A 13,302-nucleotide genomic window follows, 5' to 3' on the forward strand; every position below is an offset into this window, starting at 1 on the left:
TTTTTTTTTTTTGAGACAGAGTTTTGCTCTGTCACCCAGGCTGCAGGGCAGTGGTGCGATCTCTGCCCACTGCAAGCTCCGCCTCCTGGGTTCACGCCATTCTCTCACCTCAGCCTCCTGAGTAGCTGGGACTACAGGCGCCCACCACCACACCCGGCTAGTTTTGTTTTTTTTTTCTATTTTTAGTAGAGACGGGTTTCACCATGTTAGCCAGGATGGCCTTGATCTCCTGACCTCATGATCCACCTGCCTCGGCCTCCCAAAGTGCTAGGATTATAGGCGTGAGCCACCGCGCCCGACCTTTGTTAAAAACTAAGACTCACTCATTATCCTAGGCTCACACAGGGTCAGGATCATTAAGATGTCAGGAGGTGATAGGAATTTTTCAGCTGTGTTATAATCCTACAGGACCACTGTCATGCATGTGGTGGTCTGTCATTGACCAAAACGTTATGTGGTGTGTTACTGTACATGCATCATGAGAAGACTTAAGTGGCTATCCAGTTTTTCTAGCTAAAGTAATTTTCAGAGCAAGAAAGGTTTTAAACTTCTTTAAGAAAATTTATAGTTTATTTCTAGGACTTTGTATATTTTAGAATTCACATTGGTGATGGTTGGGATGGGGGTGTAGGGTGGTGCTCTTCTGCAGAAGAAATGTCAAGTGTAAAATGTATAATTCATTTTATTTGTTGTGTAGATTTATGTAGGAAAAAACATAATAGGATAGGCCTAGGAAGGATTTTTTTGTATGAAGATTTTTTTTTAAAGGGCATATATGATTGGAAATTTGATTATTGGTATATGGAGAGAGATAATTGTACATGAAAAGTACTATAACTTAAAAAATCTCACAGTTAAGAGGATTAGTTGTAACCAACGGACAAATTTATGTCAGTCTAGTGATTAGTCCTTTCAAAAATTATTCGAGCCTTTACATACCTGTTTTTATTGCCTGTTTTATCTGTGACATTTTGACATCTTCCTTCTATTAGTTTTGCCCAAATGAGGTGTGGGACTCCTAGTGAAGGTCCTTGGAAGGATTATATTTTCTATAAAACTTTATTATGGACATGAAAACAGTTCTGAATATGTGAGAAAAAGTAATTGTAGTACTATTAGGTGATGCAATTTGTAGCTAGGAAATGACAGGATTGATGCTGGTGTGTTAGAGTAAAACTTTCCCTTTGTCTTAAAGTGAGTGAACCTTGTTACATACTAGGAAACAACAACAGTCTTATGGTTATTCTGGGGTTTCAACACTGGAAACATCTAATAGCAGAATTATTCTGAAATAATTGAAAATCTCTTTTAAATAAGGAATTGAAGATAGTTGAATATGTAGTGTGAAAGGTTAGGCTGCAAGTGACGGTGATGTTGCAAGATAATGACAAGGTACATTACTTTTGGATTATCAGGAATTAGCAAAATGATGTCTTGGTGTCCTCTGGTAATTTCTGAGTTGTGAACTATCTTGCTCATTTACATACTTTGGCAGATAATGAAATAATGAATGTAAAATTTTGAATTTTGTGCAATCACATTTCTTAAACCAATAAGTTAGAAAGGAAAACCAAGAGATTGCATCCACAAAATCAGGCCTAAATAGGTAGTAGAAAGAATAGAAGGTCTTTATTCTAAATTTTATTGTTAATTAGAATGGGTAGTATCTAATCACAAATGAGATTATAGTGAATAGAAATCTTAACGTAACAAATGATTATCTTGCCATGTTCTTAAAGTTTCCATTTTAATGAGCTATAGTAACATTCTAAAACATGTAGCAATCTGTGCAGTCATCCATATGTGACATCTGCTGCTTCATGAAGTGCATTTCTAAGGTAAAACTATTGGTGGATTTGTATGTATAGTTAGGAAGGCTTATAAAACATTTTTAAATGATAAGCACAAGTATTATGTAGTACGATCTTTTTGTTTCCTGAAAATGTTATCTGCTTTGAAAATTTTAAATCTACAAACACATGGGAAGGTGTTTAGCACAAGCATCAATACGTGTTTCAGTCAGAATCTAGCAAGAATGGATTCTTAAAAACTTTTACTCACGTACATATACTTGTGTAATGGATTTAGAGAAATTTGTTTCCTCCTAAAAAATCTTAGCGAAGTTGGGTTAGTACCATTTCTTTCCTTGAAAACAAAAAATCCACGTTTTTTACAAACCAGGGCCCCTTAAAACTAATTTCACATTATGTCTTTTTTTTGTTATTATTATTTTTGAGACACAGTCTCGCTCTATCGCCCAGGCTAGAGTGCAGTGGGATGATCTTGGCTCACTGTAATCTCTGCCTGTCAGGTTCAAACAATTCTTGTGCCTCAGCCTTCCCAGTAGCTGGGATTACAGGCAAGTGCTACCACACCTGACTAATTTTTGTGTTTTTAGTAGAGACAAGGTTTCAGCATGTTGGCCAGGCTGATCTGGAACTCCTGACCTCAAGTGATCCTCCTGCCTCAGCCTCCCAAAGTTTTGGATTACAGATGTGAACCGTCACGCCCGGCCTCATCTTATACCTTACCGATTATTTTCAGATTGGCCTTCAGCCATAGCATATGGGAAACAATATACTGTCAGAGTTTTCCAAGTGCTTATCATGATTTTTTTTTTCCTTTTTAAAATTTAATGCTTTATTGCTAACTTCTGATCTGAAACATTTATTAGGCAGTTCTTCATTTTCAGTTGTAGTCTTTTAAGATATTTATGTAGAAGGCTGTCATAGAATGCCATCTTCTTTTGTAGGACAGTTGTGTGTGGAAATTGATTTTTTATTTTTTTTTTGAGACCATATTTGTAGTGTGATGTTTAGAAGGAAGTAACCAGAATGGTTTTCATCTGCTTCTTTGCCCTGCATTCAAGGTCTGCTTGTGATAGTGTTTAAAATTGAACTCAGTGCTGGGTTCAAGATGGGATTTAACCAGACTTTCACAAAGGTGGTATCTGTAGATTTTGTGGCAGTCAATAACCCGAGGAGGTGATTAATCATGAGAGACTAGACAGATTTCTTTTAGGTCAAATAAAATTGTACCATTATTGCTGTATAACTCCATTCACCTATCTTTTGAAAATATGTTTACATCTTGGCTTTTATGTATACATTTGTTTTTAAAAAAACATATTTCTAACATGTTTTTTATTACATGCTTCATTAGAACAAAATTTTCCCAAGTTGTTATTACCCAGTTCATCCTGAAATCTTGGCCTCAAGCAGTCCTCCCACCTTGGCCTCCCAAAGTGCTAGGATTACAGGTGTGAGCCACTGTGCCTGGCCCCAGTTCATGTAATGTATGTGTTAGATTCTTACAATATTACTATTTATTAAGTAAAGTTGTATTTCTGATAGCTTAATTACTCCTTATATGCCAGCATAAACACTATTTGCCTGGCACTACTTTTTAGGTATTCCCCAGAGCAGTTTGTTAATTTTATTCAAACTTTAGATTCCAGTTCAAGTATAAAACTCAAATTCTGCCAAATTATTAGTATTTTAGATATAGTGAGTTTATATTACTATCTTTTGCAGTTATACTTAGTCCTATCAATTATTGAATTTCCCTAATGTTAATTTTTTTTTTTTTACAAAGTCAAACTTTAGTAATTCTGCAGTTCAGTTCTTATGGTGACTTACGATTTCTTACATTATTACTCTTCAGTCTATTATTAAATCAAATTCCAGGATGGAGTTCTTTAGTCATTACATTGAAACAAATGTATGGAACTCCTCCCTGCTTTTGTTCAAGTAGTAGTATTCCATCTGTTTTTAATGCTGTTGTATTTTTAACATAAGGAATTATGTGGTTGAATAAAGGAATTGTATTGGAACACACTTGTGTAACGGAGTTACTTGAAACTAAAAATATATTTCTTATACTGTGGAATTCTAACATGTTTTGCTGTAACTGTAGACCTTAATGTATTCTGTTACCAGATTTTTATATACTAGCAGGTTTTATTTTAGAATACTAAACACTTTAATTTTGAAGAGTATTTGTTTTGAACGTATAATAAAGGCACATGGTTAGAAAAGTTGAAGTATTATAAAAGTCACACAGTTGTTTACTTCTTTTCTATGGAGGCAACCATTGCTAACCAGTTTCTAATGTATCCTTCAGAGGTCTTTTTTATGTGGTCAAAGGTATTATTTTACAAGCGTTAATGTCTTAAGATGAATATTTTAGAGTTTGACATCAAAAGACTCATTTATACTACACTACTTGAGATTTTAACAATAAAAGTAATAATCTTACTGAAATCTAAAACAAACATAAAATTTGTAATTCTGGCCTTGGAATATTGATTTAATTAAATGTAAGCCCGTCAGGCCTTTATTGACTTAAGTAATTTTATTTTGTTTGTAGTATGTTATTACCCAGTTGGTGTGTTTATCACCATAATTTAATGAACCTCTTCCACCTTTAAAAAAATTAACAGTATTAATGACAATGAATTACTGACTTGACAAACATGATTAGCACATCAGAAGATTTTATGACCTGTTAAAGGGTATGGTAACATTCCTATGCCCCTCCTCCACTACATTTTTCAGTTTCTTAGGTAAGTGAAAATAATTCTTTTCTTGAGATCAGGTTAGTTTATATTTGGAGGAAATTACCTTTTTTTAATATTTTCAAAATTTTTTTTCAAAATAATTTGTAACATTTCAAAAGCATTTTCTTTCAAAAATAACATAGGTTCTAGTAGATAATATCTGTTTATGTTAATTATATTCTTTAAATTTTCTTATTGAGATTTTTATGCTTTAACTGAGTAATTTAACACCATGGTAATTGGTTGTTGAGGGAACTGTAATAGGAAATTTTAAGTGAAGTAAAAGGTTTTGCTTTGTATTGTCCTGTGGCAGAACTCTTACTTGAGGTTTTTGACCAAAATTAAAATGAAAAATTTTTAATGACAGAAAGATTGACTCCTGTTAGTAAGTAGCTCTAGAGCTAGAACATTATATTTTGCATTGTATTTTCTAGTGATATGTTTGGATTTCTTTATGACAGGAACCACTGCTCTGAGAGTAAAATGTGAATTTATTCTGCTAATAGCAAAAGTAAACTTTTAGTCCCTCTACTGGCTGTCTTTGTTGTAGCAGAGCTTAGTTTTGTTTTTGTTTTTGTTTTTTTTAATATATCTTATTGTAATTATGATGAAGGCTATTTATAACTTTATGGCCAAGGTGAATATTGACATAAATTCTAAAGGATTGTCTCCCAACTGAGTGACTTTATAAACATACTTAGGAATAACAATGTAAAATAATTGCTCTTAAATATAAGGATTTGGGAATTATTAAATTGCATAGGCTTGACACCAGATAGTGAACAACATTATATTGCAGTAATTAAGTTGTAACTTTCTTTTAGACTTTGGAGGTATTAAAACTTTATTTTTTTGTAAAACATGACAAAAATCTTATAGTACTGGCAGACAACTAAAACTGTGTTTTAATTTGCTGGGTAAACAGTGTTGACAGAGAAAGATGGCATTATGCAGCGAGGAACAGTGCAAAATAGTATATAAGAAAACTTTCTTGGAGCTACATGTTCACTTTCTGCTAGTGATTTAGAAATTCATGCTTAAATAAATTTGTTAATGTCAAACATTTATATAATAGAGATGGGGATACATTTTTCCTGAAGAAATAATAAAACCTTATGTGTATAAATTACATTCACTTAATCATTATTCTAATTTTTATAGTAACTGATTATTGCTTTTCTTAGTGTGATTCTTGACTAAGCTCTTTAATCTTAGAGAGGAAAGAATCTTGGGCATGGCAGGGGATAGTTGGTACAGTGAGGATGATTGTATTTTTCTTTTTTCTTTTCTATGTTTGATCTTTATCTGACTTTGCCAAAATTTAAAGTCACTAAAGAACTTATTATTTTATCTTGTGTTTGTGTATATACTCTCTGAAAGTTGAAGTTATATCGTTTTTAAAAGTAAATATTGTTATATATAGTGTTTTGTTTCAGTGTGTTTGTGTTTGGGGAGAATACATTGATTTTATACATAAAGAAATTGATAGCTAAGTAATTACAGAATCACAGGAATCTACCAAGTAAAGGAATAATCTTACTACAGTTAATTTTATTGCAGAAAGAATATATTAAAAACAAAACAATCTGATTGTAACACCATTCCTTGTTGGGTAAATATGGCACAATCCAGGTTGGTATGGAATTATATCCAAGAGAATTTAGCAGCTGCCAGTAGGACCTCCAGATGGTGCAGGAAGACCATGTGGATTTTAGAATTAGAACATCTTAATAAGGTTCTGGCTTTGCCACTTACCATCTAGGCCACCTTGAGTTATATCATTTAATCTCCCTGAATATTTTACCTCACTAAGGTTTTTTAGGGTCAAATGAGATAAGTGCTTTATTGTTATTATCAAGACAATATAATAACAGTAATGTTACTGTTATTATGGTAACTTCAGGCCCGTTTAAGGGTAGCCTCTGGAGAGTATTTTGTGTAAGACTAGTCAAGTTTCAACTAAAAGCTTTGTTTTGTTGTCTAAGAAAAAATAACTTTGGTTTTATTGTTTGAATTTAGCTTAATTAAATTTAATAACTCAGACTTTCTGTCAAGTTTTAATATATTTTAACTTGATTTTGTAGATATTATGGGGCTTTAGAAAGTACTACCTTTCGGGTAGATGTCATCATTTATATGAGTCAGCTACATGGTAGATTATTTTTCTTTAGTTAGAAGTATGACATTCTCTGTGCTTATACAGGAATAAAAGTGAATGGGTGTCAGACTTTTGGTCAGAAAATCTGATTCTTTTTTTTGAGATGGAGTCTCACTCTGTCGCCCAGGCTGGAGTGTGGTGGCATGATCTTGACTCACTGCAACCTCCGCCTCCTGGGTTCAAGGGATTCTCCTGCTTCGGCCTCCTGAGTAGCTGGGCACTACAAGCATGTGCCACCACATCTGGCTAATTTTTGTATTTTTTGACGGAGACGAGGTTTCATGGTGTTGCCCAGGCTGGCCTCGCCGTCCTGACATCAAGTGACCCGTGTGCTTTGGCCTCCCAGAGTGCTGGGATTACAGGCAGGAGCCACCGCGCCCAGCCTGATTTTGTTTTATGTTAAAATGTAGAAGTGATATAGAAGACCCTACTACAAGTATTGGATCCATGCTGTGGTGGCTTTTAGAGCTTTGCCGATTTGTTTTTCAAATAAGTAGTTTAGCTTAAGGGTGGAAGCAAGATAAAATAGTTTTGAAGCAATTAGGACCTCTTGGTTTTTTTATCTCCCGTAGGGAATTTTTGAGCTAAAATACTACTGGTAGAGACAAAGAGAGATTTATTGTCATATGTACATATGTTTATTATGTATGAGAGTAGAGATTATCTATCATACAGTTAATACAATACCTGATATATAGTAACCACTCAATAAATCTTTGAATGGCCAATGTGAATGGCTGAAAGACACAAGAGGGAGATAGTGCTCCTTTTTATAACCTAGTAGCCCAGCAAATTCATGAGTTGTTATGCACTGAGTTTGGGGAGTACACATTTATATTGAGGTAAAGGTAACATACATTTTTTGAATCTTGTTGAAGGTTGAGTAATTGTAAATGGTTCTGTGAACCCAGGCCGTTTTGTATTAAGCTATAATCAGTGAGTCAGTGAATAAGTTGAAGTGTTTTGTGCCCAGTGCCTGCTTAGTGGTGTAGAAAGAAATACGACATACTCTTTGCCTTCAGCGTGTTCAAACACATGAAAAAATAACAAACAATACAAGATGGTGTATTTTTTTAATTGTAAAAAACACAACAAAATTTACTGTCTTAACCATTTTTAAGTGTATAGTTCTGTTAGGTATATTCACATTGTGTAAGATGGTGTGTATTTAAATTCATATTTAAATTAAAAATTATTCAAAAAGGTGAGAGGATGTTGTAGGGAAGTGGTATTCAAACTGTGCTCCATGAAAACACTCAAATCTAATTTTATTTAAAGAAACATTTTCTTTACCTTCTTATTTAATTTAAAGTGTGAAAACTACCACTATTAGAATATGGAGAGGGAAAGAGGTGATTACTAAAGGCCAGAGTAATCTGTGAAGGCTTTGTGGAAAATACAAAGATTTAAACTGGGCCTTAGGGAATGAGTAGGAGTTGGGTAGCTTTGAGGAGAGAAGAGGAAAAACATTCTACTTTAGGGAAACAATCAAAGCTAAGAGTTGGGAATGAACATTGCCTGAGAAGACGTATTATTAGAATTTATTATATATTTTGCGAGTGAATGGTATGAGAGACAATATAATGTAATAATTCCCCAAAATGAGTTCTATTTAACATGAATATTACAGAGAAGGAGGGATAAATTAATTCATGTTTTCTCCCTGCAAGACTCCTGTGACGTTTTAATGTTGCTATGCATTTAGAATCTTCTAGAGATTATATCTAACATATTTTAAGTTTATATAACCAAAGGAATCTTTCTCCCTCTGGAACCATTTTTTTCTTGGGTACCAGTTAGAAAAGTGCATGTGTCACTTACAAGTTGAATGGTTTGATCAAGACGATCTATTACATCTCCCCCACTCCCACTTTAGGATGATTAGGTTATAATCATATAATTAACTTAATTCTTTTGACAAATGTTATGTATATTATAATAGGAATTGAGAGTTAGAAAGGTTATAGGACCATAGAATATTATATGCTAACTCTTCTACATTTTTGTTGTTCTAAGTATGGTCTGTGGCTATTAGTGTCTTCTAGCTGCCAGTCTTGTTAGAAATGAAGAATCTTAGTCTTTATCCCAGATATAATCAGAAACTGCATTTTGTTTTTAAGATCTCCAAGTGACTCATATGCACATTAAAAAATTGTCATACGCGGTTCTACATTTAATCCAAGAAAGCTTCATTCAATTCTTAGTACCGTTAGTGGCAGAGAATTTGATATCTTTGATTTCAAATACAGGGTTTACCCTCTTGAAATTTGTATCCTTTGGTCTTAGTTCTGTCAGTCCCTCAGTTGGGAGCCATTTGTATGTAAAAGGCAAGCTTATGTTTGTCTTAGTCCCTTACCAGGTATGTCGCCTAGAACTGATCATTGTGCTAGTAGAGTGGGTTTGAATGGAAGCTATTGAAGTTATCTCAACCTTCTATGTAGAGCATTTGAGAGCCCATGCTACTCTGTTCCATTGCTTTTGCTACCACTATTTTTGTACTTTTCTCTCCAAGCATTTTCTTTAGGTAACCATTTTTAACTTTTCATCTTGTACTGTTAAACTTTTGCCGAGTTTAGAGTAGCCCTACTATTTCCATAGAACTAGCTCTTAAAATCTTTCAAACCATTTACCTAGTTATTTGCTTAGACATTTTGATTATATGTGTACCTTATGGTAATATTCAGCTACTGTCTTGCCTTCCTTTTTAAGAAAGTTTCTCAAGAAATGTTCTTTTTTTATTGTAATTTATAATATCTACAAAAATCAAATTATTAGAATTGAACTACTAGGATCCCTTTTAACAAATTAAATACTCTTAGTTACATAAATATACTCCCTCTAAAATGAAAGCAATACGCAAATTTATAAAGAAGTGAAAATCCATCTTTTCTTTACCTAATTCCTCTTTCTCAGGGTTAATCACTGTTTAGTTTATGTGTCCTTCTATATCTTTCCTTAAAACGTACAAACAGGTATATACTACATGTAAAATGAAACTAGAAAGGGAGATCGTATATATGCTGTTCTGAGAATTGACTTTTTACTTGTTAAGCCAAAGTCCAAACCTTTGTATGATCAATGTGTTTTTTGACTTTAGGGAAGAAACCCTTTTTTCTTGGAGCCAGCAATAATTATCACAATTACTGATGGGAGCAAGTTGACTACCACCAGTGGAGTTCAGGATGAGGTAAGTTGTGCTTATGTTACATGGATTATGCAAATGCAGTTGAACAATCCTTTATTTGTGTAGGATATTGAACACCTTTAATAGGTTCTCTTGTTGATTATTTGATGCAGTTTAGAGTCATCTGTCTCCTATGGCCCATCTTTGTTTGTAGCAGTGTTCCTTTTTTCTTGAATAAGAATCTCTTCTATGACAAATGTTTGAGCATACCCACACCCCATTTGCATGTGTATTTATGAGTTATGTGAGGGTGACAGTGTCAGTTTGTATCATAAATAGTAAAATGAATTTCTTTGTTTTTTCAGATTTAAAAAAAGGAAAATAGCATTCTAATAATTTCTCCCTATATTTGAGTGGATTGTCGTTGGCAGTCCAACGACTGTGGAAACTCCTTGGCTAGAGTATAGCAAAGCCGAGAAGAGGTGTTAAGACTAGGAAAAGTAAGGTTTTTGGACATTCTTGTTTTCTCTAAGTCAAATGTATTATAAAAAAATTTTTTTTTTTTTGAGACAGAGTCTCACTTTGTTGCCCTGGCTAGAGTACAATGGCACGATCTCGGCTCACTGCAGCCTCCACCTCCCGGGTTCAAGCGATTCTTGTGCCTCAGCCTCCCGATTAACTGGGATTACAGGCATGAGGCACCATGTCCGGCTAATTTTTGTATTTTTAGTAGAGATGGGGTCTTGCCATGTTGGCCTGGTTGGTCTCGAACTCCTGACCTCAGGATCCACCCGCGTCGGCCTCTCAAAGTGTTGGGATTACAGGCATGAGCCACTGCACCCAGCTGTATAAAAAAATTATAGCTAACCTTACCTATTCTGCACCAACATTCGTTATGCAGAGTTGTGTGTGGTGTGGTATAATGAATATAATAGATTTTTTAAATTTTAAGATGTTTTTACTATAGTATTTGAACTGCTTTTAACATGGGCTGATAAAGAAAGGTGATTGTTTCGATGGCACTTTATGGTTTGCATTTGCTTTAGTATCTTAATTCCCATGATATTTATAAGGGTTTAATTAAGCAGGAAAACTATACATTTTAAGTTCAGTAGCTTTTAGAATTATTTTATTTGTGTGACATTGTGGAATATAAATTGGACATGGAGTCAGGGCATGTGGGTCCTAGTCTTTAACTACTTTCTAGCAGTAAACTTTGTACCAGTGACCTAACTTCCTAATCTCTATCCTTCTCCATGAAATAAAGAGAATAACATTTGCCTTACTTCCTAGGGTTATGGGTTATTTGAAGTCTGAAATAATGTATATGAAAGTAGTTAGTAGGCTGTAAAGAAAAGTACATAGTATTGTTCTTTCATGAGCCATTGGAACCACTAAAGAAATGTATTTCTCTGCTCTTATTTGGGGGAAAAGAGCTAAAATTGTTTTATTTGAACAGTTGATATTAAAGTTAATTTAGGATGTAATTCATGGAGATAGAGCTGAAATATTTAGGTAGATTATAATCCATGATTAAATAATTTATAGTCTATATATAATTTATGGAATGCTCCATAGCTGAACTTGATGGGCTTTTGGGATTTCTTAGATTAGTTGACATGTACAGCTAATTATGGTTCTGCTACTTTTAGAAACAGGTAGACGTGGATTATATAAAAAGCAAGCAATAAAAATGTAAAAATGTCATTTTAGCTGGGCGTGGTGGCTCACGCCTGTAATCCCAGCACTTTGGGAGGCTGAGACAGGCAGATCATGAGGTCAGGAGTTCGAGTCCAGCCTGACCAACATGGTGAAACCCCGTCTCTACCAAAAATACAAAAAAATTAGCTGGGCGTGGTGGCGCGCGCCTGTAATCCCATCTACTCAGCAGGCTAAGGCAGGAGAATCACTTGAACCTGGGAGGCGCAGGTTGCAGTGAACTGAGATTGTGCCACTGCACTCCAGCCTGGGCAACAGAGTGAGACTCCATCTCAAAAAAAAAAAAAAAAAAAAGAAGAAACTCATTTTAAATTTGAAGCTCTTAAATTAATTTTTCTTCTTAATAGGACCCATAATAGTTTAACCGCTTCATTCAACTTTACATATTAATAAATTAGAAGTCTTTTGAATGTTCGTTTTATCCTTAATGATTTTGGTTGAGAAGTCGTTTCTGTTTTCTGTTGTAAAGTATTCTTATGTGTGAGGTGATCAATTTGAGGTACTGTCTGCTGCCTTTGTAGAAATGCCCTTTAGGGTACAATGTATTTTGTTTCCATATGTTTGGATCTGTTTTGTTTGTAAAATTTGTTTTGTGGGGACCTCTTCTAGCTTAAAAATATCTTGAAATATACATGTGTATTTGAATTGCTCACCTTTCTTCCTGTGTCTTCCTTGGGAAGGATTTTGAAAAAATAGGGCAACGTGTTTATAATAACCTGAAACTACCTTGCTAGTAAGGTTAGGAAGATTTTCCTGTGGGCAGAGATCATACCTTTTAGTTCTCTTTTATCTTTTACAATTCTATCGTATCGACACAGAGAGGCATAGTATCGACAACAGAGCCTATATTTTTAAAAAGTATTGATTATAAACATTGGTGTATTGAATCTGGTAGTCGTCAAGTTCCAAACTGATTACCATTGCAACTTATTATCTGAGGTGGAAGGTGCATTTGTTTTAAAGCAAAAGTAAATTATTTTGAAGTTGGAAGGAACATAGGCCGTTGAGTTGTTTCAAGGTTAGGAACGTCTTTGATCCCCTGCACGTTTTCTTCTTAATGTACCAACAAGACTCTCTTGTTGGAGCAAAGAGAAAGTTATCCTAGATTAATTTTTGCTAAATATTGTGAGATATTGTGAAATAGTCTAGCCTAAATAATTATGTGATTTGTTTTAAGGAGCTTTTCAATTCATAGAAAAGCATAAAGATGCTTTTTGTATTGTTCTTGTGTGTGTGTATTGTGCATGTGCATGAATGCTAGATGTGATCTGTATTCTGGTTCCTACTAGGGAATAACAATTTTGCCTTTATATCTCTGTCTTTTCACATCTCTCAACCTTTGCCTCTGGCAGAACTTGATTCTTTTTTAGATTTATTCAGTGTGTGAATGTGTCATTAATTTCCACATTAGAGATGTGTGTACTTAATTCTTGGTTGGCTTGTGGCTGCTGTTGGTATGACCTATTACTTGTTATCGAGTTGTGTATTCCACCTGTATGATATCCTTTGCTTAAGAGTCATGTCATCCAGCATTGTGTATTATATCTGTTCTACAGGAGTAAATGTTCTTGCTGCTTTAAAATCATCCTTATGTCATTTGAGGAAATATAGAACTCATTTAGTCTTATATTTTACAAATGAGGAAATTGAGATCCAGGGAGTCGGAGTGATTTGCTTAGGTTATAACATTTGTTACTGCCAAAATCCAGATTAGAATTTATCAATTCCAAACACATTCCAGCA

General features: G+C 34.2%; 1 protein-coding gene across 7 annotated transcripts in view; it reads left to right on the forward strand.

Annotated features, from left to right (window-relative positions):
• Nucleotides 1-13,302, forward strand: part of INTS6 (integrator complex subunit 6) — a 111,035-nt gene that overhangs the window by 13,548 nt on the left and 84,185 nt on the right. For all 7 annotated transcript variants that reach the window (XR_001885928.1, XR_001885929.1, XR_001885930.1 and 4 more), the window contains one exon: nt 9,814-9,903. Coding sequence is in view for 2 of the 7 variants with exons in the window: in XM_017873733.1 (XP_017729222.1) it covers nt 9,814-9,903 (90 nt within the window). In the remaining 5 variants the exon portion in view is untranslated. Of the gene's footprint in view, nt 1-9,813; nt 9,904-13,302 lie in introns of those variants that run through there.

Source organism: Rhinopithecus bieti, unplaced genomic scaffold (assembly GCF_001698545.2).
Source record: "Rhinopithecus bieti isolate Rb0 unplaced genomic scaffold, ASM169854v2 scaffold_7398, whole genome shotgun sequence".
Classification (NCBI taxonomy): Eukaryota; Metazoa; Chordata; class Mammalia; order Primates; family Cercopithecidae; genus Rhinopithecus; species Rhinopithecus bieti.